Here is a 15,268-nt window from a genome sequence, read left to right as displayed (position 1 = left end):
GGGTGGCGCAGTCGATTAAGCACCTGCCTTTGGCTCAGGTCATGAACCCGGGGTCCTGGGACCCAGCCCTACATCGAGCTCCCTGCTCGGTGGGGAGTCTGCTTCTCCCTCTGCCTCTGCCCCTCCCCCCACTCATGCTCCCCCCCAAAATAAATAAATAATCTTAAATTAAAAAAAAAATAATAAAAAGGCTTAGAAATGATGATCAGCCCAGTAGCAACAAGAACTGTTAATGTTCCAATTATGGTTTCCAAATACCATTTTCCACTAAAGGTAAGCATGGCTCCTGGGAAGAAAGGTGAATCCCAAGCCTGAGACAGGAAATGTGCAAGGCAGGTGTGGAACATCCTGTCATAACAGGAAGTAAAGAATCTCAAAGACTACTGGGGTCAGGTCAGAAGGACCCAGAGGCCAACTTTAAGGGGGTCCCACTGGTCAAAGATGAAATACTTTCTACATGAATAAGATCATGACTGCAATGGATTGAAACACATCAAATCTGCTTATGTCTATCTATTTATAGTGATATATGCAGTTTTAAATCTCCTTCATTACCTTGGAAGGATGCTAGAGAATCAACTCATTATTTTGAAAACTAATGAACAATGAGAAAGAAACAGGCATTTATCTGGAGTTCCCTATGTGAACTGTACCTCAGGGTAACCAACAGTTGGTGAGAAGTTTTCCTGTGTAGAAGTAATCCAGAGGGGAAAATGAAGAAGGAATGACAGAATTCAAAGAGCTCCATTCTACATTCCTTGATGAATTAAAGGAGTTAGCACCAATCATGAATAGCAGCTAATAACACAAAAGGAGAAAACTGGACATTCACAGCCTGCTGATGCAGGACACACCACCATCTATAAAGTAGTCATCAAAAAACTGAACCAGATTCTGACCAAACTTCTAGATCTAACTATCAATATTCAGAGAACAGAGGACAGAAGAGAACATGAAAGTGTACCACAGGTACAATCCACAAAATCCGGACCATGGGAAATTCCATACAACAAACCACCCAGTTTCCCCTTCATAACGTTGCAAGGAAAAACAAAAGGGAGATGGCGGGGGGGGGGGGGGCTGGGGGGAATCAGTAGATTAAAAAACACTTGAGAATCTCATTGACCAATCACAATGCAAGAGCCTCATCTGGATCTGATTCAAACAAATTGTAAGCAACATAAAACAATTTTAAGACCATGAAGGATATGTGAACAATGACTGGATATTTGATGATATTACGAAATTATTGTTGGCATTATTTAGACATGGCAATGGCATTATCTATGATTTTTAAAAGAATTCCTATCTTCTAGGGACACAGAAATATTTACAGATGAAGTAAGGATTTCTGGGATATGATTCAAAATAATTTAGGGGAGAAGAACGGATGGAGTATAGATTAAACAAGCGGCTATTAATCTTGAAGATTAATTAATGGCCAAATATGGGACAATCTGAGCAACAAAATTAATAACAATAGGAAAGGACTGTAACTTAGGGAATAAAACAAATATCCTTGAGTCCATGTTGGAATAAACGAATCAATGGGGAAAAAAAGGAAAGCTCTTTCTTATAGTCAATTCGAGCTAATAAATATAGAAGGAATGACAGAAATACAAATTCATTGTTTGGCAAACACCCTGTAATAACTGCTTCGGTAAGAATTATCAATGGATGCAAACATTAAGAGGGGAAAAGAATGATGGGAAAGCGGCTATTTATACAGTCAACATGCTTTCCCACAAGATACTTATTAGTTAAATGGGACAAGTAGTAATTCTGCAGTGTGGAGAACCCTGGCACGGATCACCTCCGACACGCTGATCAAAGTGAACCTCAGCCAACGACGGGGAGACGTACCCTCATGTGCCTCCTGATGGAATGCACCAAGAGGGCACAGCACTGTTTCTGGGACATTCCTGCCAAAAATGCGTAACCTAAAATTAAATTAAATCATGAGGAGACATGAGGAAAAAAACCAAATTGAGGGATAGTCTACAAAATAACCAGCCAGTACTCTTCAAAAATGCCACCGTCCTTAAAGACTAGAAAGACTGAGGAACCGGCCCAGAAGGAAGGACCCTGGGGGATCCCACTGCAATAAGCAACGTGTCCCAGACAAAGACACTGGTGGGCTGGCTGATGACATCTGATTTTATCACTGATCAATGACTGTTATGTAAGATGTTAGCGTTTGGGAAAGCTGGTGTAAGGGCGTAAGGAAATTCTTTGTGCTAATTTTGCAACTTTTTTAAGTGTGAAATTCTTCAAAATGAACAGTTAAAAATAAGCTTTTTCTAAGTCGTTGTTAGTTGATCGTTAGCGAAGCTCGGTGATGGTACCTAGGAGTTCATTATACTACTCTCTTGCATAGTTACTTGAAATGTTCCATGCTAAAAAGTTAAAATGAGAAGTTTCAGAGACAAAACCACCACATGCAAGATATGGACCCTGTCTGGATTTGATTCAAACAAATCAACATGAAAGAACATTTCTGAGACAACCAGGGAAATTTAAATTTGATTATTGGATAATACTAAGGAATCACTGTTGATTTTGTAGGTAGATTTTTTCCCATTGTGATAAAAAACAAACACACAACACACACACAAAATCTACCAATGTAAGCATTTCAAGCGTACAAATCAGTGGCATTAAGTACATTCACAATATTGTATGACCATCATCCCTGTCCAGGTCCAGACGTTTTTATCACCCCAAAGGGAGACTGTCCCCATCAGCAGCCCGTCTCCACTCCCCCTCCCCCAGCCCCGGCAACCACTAATCTGTTCTGTATCTCTGATCTGCCTATTCGGGACATCTCATATAAACGCCATATAACATGTAAAATGTGGCCCTTTGTGTCTGGCTGCCTTCATTCACCATGATGTTTTCTAGGTACATCCACAGTGTAGCATTTATCAGCATCTCGTTCTTTTTATAGCTGAAATATCCCATTGTGTGAATAGACCACATTTTGTTGATCCGTGCACGTGCTGATGAACATTTGCATTATTTCTGCTTCTTGGCTATTGTGAACAGTGCTGCTGAATATTCATGCATAAGTTTTTGTTTGAACACCTGTTTTCAATTGTTCTGGATGCGGTCATAGGAGTGGAATTGCTCGGTCATATGGTGCTTCTGTTTACCTCATCCAGAAGCTGTTTTCCAGAGTGGCTGGCTCCATTTCACATCTGGCCAGTGTCCCCACATAAGGGTTCCAATTTCTCCACATCCTTGCCAATGCTGGCCATCTTCCATTGCTTTTGTCTTTAAAATTATTATGGATAGGGGTGCCTGGATGGCTTAGTCTGCCTTCGGCTCAGGTCATGATCCTGGGGTCCTGGGATCAAGTCCCACATCGGGCTCCTTGCTCAGTGGGGAGCCTGCTTCTCCCTCTGCCCCTCCCCCCGCTTGTGCTCTCTCTGTCAAATAAATAAATAATCTTTTAAAAAAATTATTATGGATGACCATCCAAGTGGGTGTGAGGTGGGATCTCACTGTAGTTTTGATTGGCATTTATTTCCCCAATGACTAATGACAATGAGTATCTTTTTGTGTGCTTTTTGGCCATTGTTAGGTGTATTAACATACTGTAGTTAGCTCAAAAATAACCATCTTTTTTGGAAAGACGTACTACAACATGAAAGGATACAATAACAACAAATCTGGGATTTAAAATACAACAGCAAGGAGCGCCTGGGTGGCTCAGATGGTTAAGCATCTGCCTTCGGCTCAGATCATGATCCCAGGGGCCTGGGATCGAGCCCCACATCAGGCTCCCTGCTCAGTGCAGAGCCTGCTTCTCCCTCTCCCACTCCCCCTGCTTGTGCTCTCTGGCTCTATTTATCTCTCTGTCAAATAAATAAATAAACTCTTCAAAATACCATCAACTTTTAAAAAAATAAAATACAACAGCAAAAAAAAAACCAAGTTAAAAAAGAAAAAGGAAAAAGAAGGGAATGTGGCAAAATCTTTTAATTGTTAAATCTGAGTGATGGATATATGGGGAGAATCCCTCTGAAATATGCCACAATAAAAAAAGAAATTCTGCCCTAGGAAACAAAGTCGTGAAAACCCAGGGTGGTTAAGCCTGTGGTCTTTGTTCATTCAAAACACAAGCCTCTCCTCTCCTACAAGGCTCACAAGGCATTTCCTGGGTTCTTCCTGGGGACCCCTGACTCCCTGTGCCCTGACATTCGCAGATGTCAAGGAGGCTTGGGGGCAGAGGTTCTAGACTTCCGGGGCAGACAGCCAGCCTTCTCCATGCATCGTGAAATACCAGTGCTCTAGACAGGAACACGTGGGAAATTCGGATCCAACAAGGGAGCACCACAGTGATCCTGGGGGTACTTGCCTCACCGCAGGGTGCTGACAATGTCCCCAGCATCATGTCCAAAACAGACATCAGGGCAGCCTTAGCCGGCTGCAGACATGTGCCCACTGTCTTTTCAACGATGCTCTCCGTAAACCACCTGCTGCTGGGGACCAACTCCACATCCCCTGGGAAATGGGGGGCCCTGTGGACATCAAAATCGTAACTGCTTTTTTTTTTTAAAGACGTATGTTGGGAAGGCCATCTGTCTCAAAAACAGTCATCCTGTAAGGGTGGCAAGACGCATGATTTTATTCTTACATATTTGAATCTTGCTACGTATTATCTTTTCAAAGAACTGTTGTTTTTTTTTTTTATGGAAAAGTGTCCTCTTATCATTACTAACGTAAGCATTTGATGTCAAAGAGACGAAGGTAGTTTTACAAACTCAGAATGTTTGCAAGGACATAAAATTTCCATTTTATCGTGGTTTTCTGCCACACTAGCTCAAATGCACTTTTCTACAAGCAGCCCCGCATGGTCCCTTCGGAGTTATTTCAGGCAGCTTCAACATGGGACTCTGCCCAACACTCTGAGTCTAGAATAAACATATTAAATTGTAATTATTAACTTTTCGCTGGATGGGGTAAGAAATAAAGTCATCAGGTGATGGGACAGTCATCAGGTAGGACTGTTAATTTCCAAGGAAAAACTTGGTTGAAATGTTTCTTCTGATACAGTAGTTACAAATTAGAGTTTTCGAAAAACAAGGGCAGAACCAAAGTGCAGTGAAAGAAATTTCTGCAGCTTAGGCCTCCCATAGCCCTAAATCTCTGAGAGCAGCAAGGCAGAGCACCTTTCCTGCAAATTAAGTAGGTTTCCAGGATTTCCATGTAGTTGAGCTTTCAGAGATAACCACTCAACACGAATCATTAATCTATACATTATCTCAGCTCTGGTTGTCTTTTTCTTTAAGATTTTGTTTATACAAAACAAAAAAATTTTTGTTTAATTATTTGACAGAGAGAGGGAGGGAGAGAGGGAGGGAGGGGGGAGGGAGCACAAGCAGGGGGAGCGGCAGGCAGAGCAGGCAGAGGGAGAAGCAGGCTCCCAGATGAGCAGGGAGCCCAATATGGGGCTCGATCCCAGGACCCTCGGATCATGACCTGAGCTGAAGGCAGACACTTAACTGACTGAGCCACCCAGGCGCCCCAGCGGTTCTGGTTGCCTTAATTATGCCTGCAGAGTGAGATGGCCATCCAAGTCCAAAGGCAGAGGAAGAACACACACACGGCTATGGTCATGGGCAGGGACCGACTGGAAAAGCCCAGGCTGGCTGGGCTGGTGCAGCCTCGTATGAGCTTTTCTTCCACGGAGGCAGAACCGAACAGTCCTGCCAAGGAGACCGACGGAATAAGGACAGTCAATGTAGGAAGACGCAGAGATATTCTTCTCCCCCACGTCTTCCCTGCCACTCGGACTCTTTAAAAGGTAAGTGGTATTAAGAAAATTCAGTTGTGGGATGCCTGGGTGGCTCAGTCGGTTAAGCGTCTGCCTTTACCTCGGGTCATGATCCCAGGGTCCTGGGATCGAGCCCCACATCGGGGTCCCCGCTCAGTGGGGAATCTGCTTCTCCCTCTCCCTCTGCCCTTCCCCCCTGCTCATGCTGCACACTCTCTCTCACGTTGTCTCTCTCTCTCAAATAAATAAGATCTTTAAAAAAAAAAAAAGAAAGAAAATTCAGTTGTGTGTGTTGTCTTCCACGATGCTCTAGAGCTGCTCCATTTCTTCTTGCTTCTGATTTGCCGTGTCATCCTAGCCGCCTGCGGTACCATATGAGGAATCCCGTCAATAATGGGATGGGCTCTTCCTGATTCTTCATTCATCAATTCGTTGGTCGATGTTTCATATCTGAGCCGCTTCTCAGAGGGCAGGCACACCAGGAACTCAAGCAGCGCCCGGTGGAAGGTGCGGGGCGGGTGCCCTGTCCTCTTGCTCTTGACTGCTGACCTCCGCCACCCAAACGCGTGAAGGCACCTCCGGGCCACCGCAGGTGATGGCGTGTACCCCGCAGACTGAGGCGAGCACGGTCTGGCAGCCCACGACCCTCGGCCAGCCCCCCACGCCTTCCGCCCATCCCCAGGCTGCCCGCTCCTCGCCTCTTCTGCGAACTATTTTTAACACGTTGGTAGGCTGGTCAATTCTTATCCTTCCAGAGAAGAAGCAGATGTCACTTAGAAACGGCCACAGGCCTTTGTGTCTTACTCTTATGCTGAAACTAATCTAACTGCTCGAAAGCATTCAGTGGGCCTCCTCTGCGGTCCTTCTCCCCCTTCCCAGTAAAATCAGCTCTCGTGGGTGGAAGGGTCCACGCCTGGCTGCCCAGCCAACCTCCACAGGCTGCCCGAGCCCTCCAGCCCATGCTCCGGGCCGTCCCCGACGGAGCGGCTTCCACACACACACACTCCCCTGAGAGACCACCCTACCTCGTGGGCTTCCACCCCCATCTCCTTCAGGGCCAACCGGAAGTACTCAGGAGAAGGTTTCCCCACCACTTCAGCTTCGATTCCACAGGCATACTGAGAAAAGAGAAAAGGACACAGCACGAGTTGAGGATGAAGCCACAGGCGAATACTGCTCCGAAGGCCTCCCTCTGGGGAATCAAGGGAAAAGTGCCCCAAATGTGCACCCACGGGCCAGGGGCCTCCAAGAGGCAGGATGCTTGGGCTGAGAGACACATCTCAGAGGCAAGAGCATCAGGATGCTCAGGGCACCCCCACCAGGCCCCCTGACATCTGCTCAAAAACCTGAGCACAGCAGGAGGTGGGCCACCCCCCCCCCCCACCTTGGCTGGTGCTCTCATTTGCGTACTTGCTTCTCCCATGCCCCCAACTCTGTCACAGGCCCTCCAGGGGAAAAGGCCCAGGGCTCTATCTGTCAGTCTGCCCAGCCCTCCCACCTAAGTGCAGGTAGGCAGGAGCCTATGTAGCAATGAGGATGGCAGGTCAGCTGACCTGGGGCGGCTGAGCAGGCATGGGTCAGAGTGGGCCCTGGGGAGCCCCATCTGGGCCCAGCCCTGGAAACTGGAGGACGGAGTCAGGAGGGAGTCCCATTAGGACACATCAAGCTCAAGGTGTTGCAGATGAGCAGGGTCAGGGATGAGGCAGGTGGTCCGCACAGAGACGGAAGCCGAGAGTCTGAGAGGACAGCAGCAGTGAGCAGGCTGGAGGCCAGCCGGGTCCACGGCAGGCGGGCTAGGGTGTGGGGAGGAGCAGGAGGGACAGGAGAGCACAGTGACAACCAGGGCGGCTGACGGGCCACGCTCTGGAGCAGAGGGGGCACTCAGCTTGAAGCCCCGAACAGGAGGCCCTACTTTGGAAACAGAAGAGGCGATTCAGACATGGAGTACACCCCCTTCTCCAGAAAGACCAGAAACATCCCAGACAGCCCTGAGATCTGAAGAAGGCACAGACAGACTCAGGGCAGGTACCTCGAGCGCCTTCATGTAGGCACCGACGTCCAGCATCAGGCCCGAGGTCTCCTTGTAGTAGCGTCTACGAAAGAGCAGGAGGGAACAAGGTGAGCTGAGCCCGGGAGCTGTGCCAAGAGAAACTGCCCTGTCCTGGTTCTGCCAGCTCAGGAGAGCAGAGCCACGGGTGAGGGTCAGTCCAGACACCACGCTGGGAACGACCGACGGAGGTCGGCACAACAGAGCCCAGCGGCGTGTCACCGTGCCCAGGCAGGAGGGACAGCGGGCCGGCAGCTCTCAGTCCCAGTGGCCCCCTGCTGCCAGCCTTATGGGGACCCCAGGGGCAGACGGATCCTGTCAGCAACAGAAAGGCAAGTGGCCTGTGTTCTGGGAAAGGGCAGAAGGTCCACAGAGCATGTGGTGAACCCCTACCTGCTAATAATTAACCCTTAATTGCTGCCCGAAGAAAACTCCATTAGTTCCATGGCACCCCGCAGCATCTCCGATTAGCCAGAGGTCGAGGTGCCAGGTTTCAGGGGCGCCAGATGGTTTCACGAGAGGACAACTCTCTCTTCCCTGTCTCACTGGAGACCGCCACTGCTCGGCTTGCGGGACTGTGCCTTTCTGAGGACAGGCCGTGAGCCCTGCGCTGGTCCTGGCCTCCACTGTCTGGCCCACCCCGGGCCACAAAGACCCCTCAGGACACGTGGTGGACCAAGCCCGGTTCCCTCGGAGCAAAGCCATTTGACTATAAAGAGGGGCAAAGGTAGTTTAATCTGTGCCGCTCAAAAGACAGGGTTAATGGGAGCCCAGGACTGTTCAAATGTTTTGAGACCCACCACGTCAGGTGTCCTCTCTTTCCCATGCCCTTTGAGTCGGAGAAACATTGAACAACGCATACGCAGAGACCCAAAGAAAAGAGAGTGAAGCACGCTGACTCCAGGGCCCAAATCCAAGCTCTACTTCTTTTTGACTGTGGGACTTTAGGTTGCTCAAGTCCTCTGGGCCTCAGTTTCCTAATCTGTAAAATGGGGGGGGGGGGACAGGGGCCCCAGTGCCCACCTCATGGATTGTTGCGAGGCTCAAACAAAATAATGCATGCAAAGTTCTTAACGTGACGTCTCACATGCAGACACCACTCAAAAAATATTAGAAAATATTATTATTCTGTTTACCCGGACCAGGCTACAGGCAGTAAGCTATGAGCTGGGCCAGAAAGGATGAACACAAGTCTTTCCCATCTGTGGGAGTCGCAACCTGTTCTGTGCCTACTGAAATGTTAGAACTGAGCTTCCCAGGAGCTGCCGCAGGGCTGTCCCCTTTCTTCCAGCTCTGCGCACTCAGGAGTCCCGCCTGTTCCTCTCGGCCCCACCTGAGGCCCTGAAGGCCGCAGGAGCCTGACCGCCTGCCCACACTCACCCAGCACTCAGCATTCTCTGGCTCCATGCAGGCCAGCCTGCAAGGCTTTTAGAATCAACCAGCAGCACTGCTGAGGACCCCATGGGCCAGACGATGCTGCAGGCCCAGGCTTCAGCTTCGTCCCCTCGCCCTCTGTGTGATGACTGCTGTGGGAAGGGAAGAAGGGGGCAGTGGGAGCCCAGAAGGGACAGGAGGGGGACCAGGGAGGGCCTCCCTGAGGAAGGGACATGTCAAGGTGAGCCAGGGACAAAGGACAGAGGTGAGGAGAGAATGCAGAAAGCACAAGAGAGGCTGACCCAGAAGCCAAAGGACAAATTAAAAACAACGCCACCTTGTTGCAACAGGCACAGCTCTGTTTGGAGTTGAGGATTCTGGGGGCCTCTGGCCAGTGCCCTGGGCCAACTTGAGCTGGGTGTACCTCCCTTTGGAAAAACCTTCCAAGGACACCTCCACGGCACAACTTCTGCCTGGCCCATACTCCCCCGTCTTTCTTCCCAAGTGACAGGAACCTGGACTTTCTGAAGTTTAAATTTAGTCCCGATGGAAGGAAAAACCTGAGCATGCAGCTTAAAATACACAATCAAAACCTTGTCTTTGTTACACTCATGTCTAGAGCCTAAAGAAAAAACTGACTTCCATAAATCAAAATTAGAAACCTTACAATTTCTTTTTTAACTGAATCTGGGTTTGTTTTTACAGTGTCCAGAATTTCCCTTTATTCCTTACTCATTCAGGAAAACCAAAAGCCACCTTGAAGGCCATCTGTTAGCTGAAAACATTTTTAGAGACACAGGAAATACAAGTACCTAAGTTAATTTTTTCTAAATATAAAGGCCCAGGTTATTCCCCAAACCTAAGAGATCTGATATCCTATCCTCTGTTACTGGCATCACGAAAGCAACAGGAGGCCTGGCTGGAATGTGAGTGTTCCAGCCACAAACTAGAAACTGGGGATGCTGGGGAGACAGGACAGGGCTGGGGGCAGAAGCAGTCAGATAGATTTTATGCTTTATTCTTCTGCCCTTCCGATTATTCAGCACGACCTCCCTTCAAAATGACCACTTGACCTTTCCCACAAGAACCATTAACCTTCCATAGTCTGTCGCGTAAACAGCTTAATTTTCTGACGGCAGCATGACAGAAGAAATTACAAAGGCAATTCCCACTCTCGGTCCAAACAGATGCCAAATGTAAATCACTCCATTTCCAGGAGGAGGACATTCTGCCCCAGTGCCTCCGCCATCCTGCCTCCTTGGGGGCACCGTGCGGCCCCACGCTGGTGGAGGACGACCCCTCGCCGTCCATGCCCCCCACTTGGACAGGACAGCAGCTCTTCATGGGTCCTTGGGCTGTCCCAGTGCTGACCTGGGCCCGAAAGCTCTCAGTTCCTGTCCCTCGTTTCCAAGCGCCCAACCCATAGCCCAAGTCAGAAGCCCCATTAAGTCAGAGGCACCCCTAATCGCTTATTTGTAAAACCAGCCCTTGCCTACTCTTGAATTTACTGCAGAATGACGAAGCTAAAAAGCAACTGATTCTGTTTCTTTTTCTTTTTCAACAACATATCTACTTTGACCACTACCCACAATCTGGAACAATAACGTTTAACAATTAGGGACAATTTTAAAGAAAAAAGTTTTAACGTAAATCAGTTACAACAGAGCTTCTTAATTATGCTGTTCTCCAGTGAGGGGCTGGTGATCTTAGGGACGCCTGAAGGACCAAGCCTGGAACGTAAGGGAGGTAAGCAGGCCAGGTTCCACGGTTTATAGTGCTCTACACCGTAGAAGGTTGTGAGGTCAGAAAGGGGCTAGGATGGTGAATTTATTTGTCAACCTGACTGGGCCGAGGTGCCAGATATTTGGTCAAACATTATTCTGGATGTTTCTGTGAAGGTCTTTCTTGGGTGAGATTAACATTTAAATCAGTGGTCTCTGAATAAACACATCGCCCTCCATTCTGTGGCGGGCCTCCTCTAATCAGTTGAAGGCACAAACAGAACAGTGTGACCTCCCCGAGCAAGAAGGAATCCGGTCAGCAGAGAGCCTTCGGACTCGGACCATATCTCTTCACTGGGTCTCCAGCCCGCCAGCCTGCCCTGCAGATTTTGGACTCACCTAGCCTCTCTTGCTTGTTTCTGGGACAAATCCTGACTAATACAGGACACATTCTATTTGCATGATAAACACACTAGAATATTTTTAGTTCCTAAAAGAAATCTGTCCTCTCATTCCTGAAATCTCTTCTGTTCGTCTGTTTTGACAGAGACACAGCCATGAAAAAATACCATGCGAAAAAACAACCAAAACAGTGCACGTAAAGTGAGAGCAGACTCCGAGCTTGGTGAAGGGGACAACAGAAGTGGTGGGGTCTGCGGTCGGCTGGAATTAATGGAGGCAGTGGCCTCAGCCAAGCTTCTGGGTGTGGTGGAATGTGGGGCCGTGAACTATTAGATCTTCTGATTTTTTAAGAAGAATCCAGAAATCCGTGTATTTTATATAAAATCTCCCATTCTTAAACACGCCTCCCCCGCCCCCAATTTAAGATCTTGTGAGGGCCAAACATCTGCTCTCGAATGTAGCCAGGAAGTGGCAGGATTTATTGGCCCGGGACCCTGGCTTACTTCACCTCCTTAGGCCTCGATAAGCCCACCTCCAAAATGGCGCTGCTCTTGCCTACAGCTCACAGGGTTGTGGCGGGAATGAACCAAAATGGAGTACATAAAGTGCTCAGCAATGGCGCTTGGACGAACAAAAGGTCCCTCTCCTGACTACTCCAATAGCCAGCCCCGTCCGGCGGACACAGGGAGGGAGTTCCCGATCCGCAGAAGCACCCAAGCTGGGAAAGGCTTCCCCAGACACGGCCCCCAAATCCCTGCCAGGCACGAAAAGCTGGGGCAGGGCTCCAGAGATCCCTGCAACTTTAAGAGCCCGTGACTCAAATCCTAGGGCCGCCTCTGGTGATGACAGAGTAAGTCTGCACAGCTTTCTGGAAAGCAACTTGGCAACATGCATCAAGAGCCTCGGATACGCACATCATCCTAAACGTGAAGATGCTTATCTCGGCCTTACTCTGGCAGAAGATCAGAAACCACCTAATAATGTCCATCAGCAGGCATCGGTTTAAGAAACTACAGGATATCCTGTAAAAAAGATTACAGCACAGAGACGTTTATTTATTGAGTTGAAAGTTGTTCACAAATTATTATCTGGTGAACAACAAAACACCCGGGTGACAAACTAGGTCAGGTTTGATACTGATGCTCCGAGTACGTCCCTTTGTAATGATTTCTTTGCGCCAGAAACCACTTGGAAGAAACACACCAACGTGCTGACAGCTGTTAACCTGTGCAGTGGAATGGGAATATTTTCTGTTTTCTTCTTTCTGCTCATCTGTTTTCTCTAATTTTCCTTCCACGAACATGCGCGGTCTTGGTGGTAAAAGAAGTTGTGAAAAATAACCAACATGGTTGGCTTGGGTTTTTTTAAAGAAAGAGACAGTGAGGACTGTGCTAAAGACTCAGGCAAAAATGCTGGCAACAAAATCAGGACTTTACAGAGACTGTGCTCTGCGGCCAGAGATGTGCAGCCTGGCCCAGAGCATTCCTCCAGGCCCTCGAGCCTCCTCTTTACTACTTAGGTGTCCCCTGGAGATAATCCTTCAGTGCCTTGTGCTGTATCCTGTGCAAACACACCTAACCTTGGGAGAGTGAGCACCTGCGCTCTGAGACCTCGACGGGGCCTCCGTCCGCAGCGACCCTCCCCGGCCCCAGCCTCTCCCAGCCCAGCGTCCACACGGAAGCCTGACCAGCCAGCTCCCCCAAAGTCAGAGGATTCTCATTTCCTCACAAATTATTAAAAGAAAGGAAGGATGAAGGAAAAAGCGAGAAAAAAGCAGGGAGGGAAAAGGAAGGCAGCCTGTGCCCACCCCACACCCACTTTTCTGCACTGTATACTGATTCTGTAAGCCAGAGACCCACAGAGCGTCGTCCAAAGCAGCCGGAAACATTCTTCCTGAAGCTGACTTACCCTTTTCCCAGAGAAATGAGCACAGGCTTTTCCAGATCCATGAGCACCCGGAAGGCTTTATTCATGTTTTGGTAAGAAAAGCCTTCTCCAGCATCTGCAATGACCACACAGTTGGGGTTGGACGTGTCGATCTGATCAAATTCTGAGCGGACTCCTGGAAAGAAAAAGAGGGATAAGGCCCTGGGGAGATGTGGCCTATGTCCCGTCTCCTACCAGGGACACCTTCTGTCTGCCATGTGGGCCCTGCCCCTTCCTCAGACGTGCTTCCTGATCCTCCCAGCTGTACTGGAGGTGGGTAAGGAAGGGGTTTTACTCCCATTTTACAGATGAGGAATTCCACTCCCCACAGTTAGGATTTGTCAGGAGAAAGACGGGCCCGTCCCTGGGGCTCCCACCCCAACACTGGCATTACCCCAGGGGCTACTCAGTTCAATCCCCCAGGCAGGAAACCCATAGCTCTGCAAGTGAGAAGGGGCATTTGCCTGGAAGACACAGATTCCCAGATGTCGGGTGAAAGGAGGCTGCTGGCAACCTTTACAGGGTCGGTACTGCTGGACCTAAACTGTAAAGACCATCGAACATTCCAGCCCAACCCCATGGAAGACAGGAGAGCCGGGACATACAGACGTGCTGAGAGGAGTAGCAGCTGATCCCTCCTGCTCACCAATACCCTTAGCAAAGCCTCTTCCTCCTTTGCCTTCTCTGCCCTCCCCTATTTTATTTCATTTTTAAAGATTTTATTTATTTGTCAGAGAGAGAAAGAGCACAAGCAGGGGGAGCAGCAGGCAGAGGGAGAAGCAGACTCCCCGCTGAGCAAGGAGCCTGATGCGGGGCTCTATCTCAGAAGCCCCGGATCATGACCTGAGCCGGCGGCAGACGCTTAACTGACTGAGCCACCCTGGCGCCCCTACCCTCCCCAATTTTAAATTAAAACCGAGAACGCTGCAAAGGCTAAACTGAGTCATCGGCCTTATGTCTTCAGTTCCTAGGATGAAACAGACTCTCAGCTATCTTGGTATTAGATATTGACCTTGCTGGATTAACAAATGGAAGTAACCACATGATATCACTTCCAACCTGCCAGAATAGCAAGAATTAAAAAGACTGACACTGCCAAGTGCTGGTGGGGAAGCAGAGCGGCTCTAAGAGCTAGCTGGTCGGAATGTGAAATGACAGCCCTCTGGGGAAAGGCTAGCCATTTCTGATAAAACTGACAGCCACCTACCCTGCGACCCAGCAATTCCACTCCTAGGTATTTACCCAAAAGAACTGCAGAGAGGGGTGCCTGGGTGGCTCAGTCCTTAAGCGTCTGCCTGCGGCTCAGGTCATGATCCCAGAGTCCTGGGATCGAGCCCCGCATCGGGCTCCCTGCTTGGCCGGGAGCCTGCTTCTCCCTCTCCCACTCCCCCTGCTTGTGCTCCCTCTCTCACTGTCTCTCTCTCTGTGTCAAATAGATAAATAAAATCTTAAAAAAAAAAGAATTGCACAGAAACATTCGTAGCGGATTTCCTCCCTAATAGCCTGAAGTTGGAAACAGTCAGGTGTCCTTCCACAGGGGAATGGACAAAGCGTGGCATATTCACTTAATGGAATAGCACTCTGCAACAAAAAAGAAAAAAAACCTACTGATAACTGCAACCATACAGGTCCATCTCAACAACAGCATGTTGGGGCTGCTCAGACCCTGCAGATTCCAAAGAAAGGTGGTCCTCAGGGTACCTGGGTGGCTCAGTCGGTTAAGCATCTGCCTTCAGCTCAGATCATGATCTCAGGGTCCTGGGATCGAGCCCCAGGTCGGGCTCTGCGCTCAGCGGGGAGTCTGCTTCTCCCTCTCCCTCGGCCCCTCTCCCTGCTCATGCTCTCGCACGTTCTCTCTTTCTCTCTCTCAAATAAATAAATAAGATCTTTTTAAAAAAGAGAGAGAGAGTGTTTTTGTAAGCCTGAGGCCCTGGGGGCTGGAGACTAAGTAGCCAAGGTCAGTCCACAGGCGCTGCGTGCCTACCTGACCAACCCCTACTCAAAACCCGCACAAGGATC

At 48.9% G+C, this 15,268-nt stretch overlaps 2 protein-coding genes across 3 annotated transcripts in view; both read right to left on the bottom strand.

Annotated features, from left to right (window-relative positions):
- The window catches only part of LOC110592716 (phospholysine phosphohistidine inorganic pyrophosphate phosphatase), a 120,646-nt gene that overhangs the window by 87,019 nt on the left and 18,359 nt on the right, over positions 1 to 15,268 (bottom strand). Inside the window, exons 3-5 of one of the 2 annotated variants that reach the window (XM_021703803.1) lie at positions 13,232 to 13,385; positions 7,809 to 7,872; positions 6,805 to 6,897 (exon numbers count right to left, since the gene is read on the bottom strand). In XM_021703803.1, coding sequence (XP_021559478.1) covers positions 6,805 to 6,897; positions 7,809 to 7,872; positions 13,232 to 13,385 — 311 coding nt within the window. The remainder of the gene's footprint in view (positions 1 to 6,804; positions 6,898 to 7,808; positions 7,873 to 13,231; positions 13,386 to 15,268) is intronic. The other variant, XM_044916621.1, reaches the window with a different exon arrangement.
- On the bottom strand, positions 5,522 to 6,132 carry LOC110592695 (phosphatidylinositol N-acetylglucosaminyltransferase subunit Y-like). Its single transcript, XM_021703761.1, has 2 exons — positions 6,125 to 6,132; positions 5,522 to 5,800 (listed from the first exon to the last, which is right to left on the bottom strand). The coding sequence occupies exons 1-2, from the start codon at positions 6,130 to 6,132 to the stop codon at positions 5,548 to 5,550; spliced, it is 261 nt and encodes an 86-aa protein (XP_021559436.1). The 3' UTR covers positions 5,522 to 5,547.

Source organism: Neomonachus schauinslandi, chromosome 6, assembly GCF_002201575.2.
Source record: "Neomonachus schauinslandi chromosome 6, ASM220157v2, whole genome shotgun sequence".
NCBI classification, from domain to species: domain Eukaryota; kingdom Metazoa; phylum Chordata; class Mammalia; order Carnivora; family Phocidae; genus Neomonachus; species Neomonachus schauinslandi.
The sequence above is the reverse complement of the archived record's forward strand: the minus strand, read 5'-3'. Positions and strand labels throughout refer to the sequence as shown.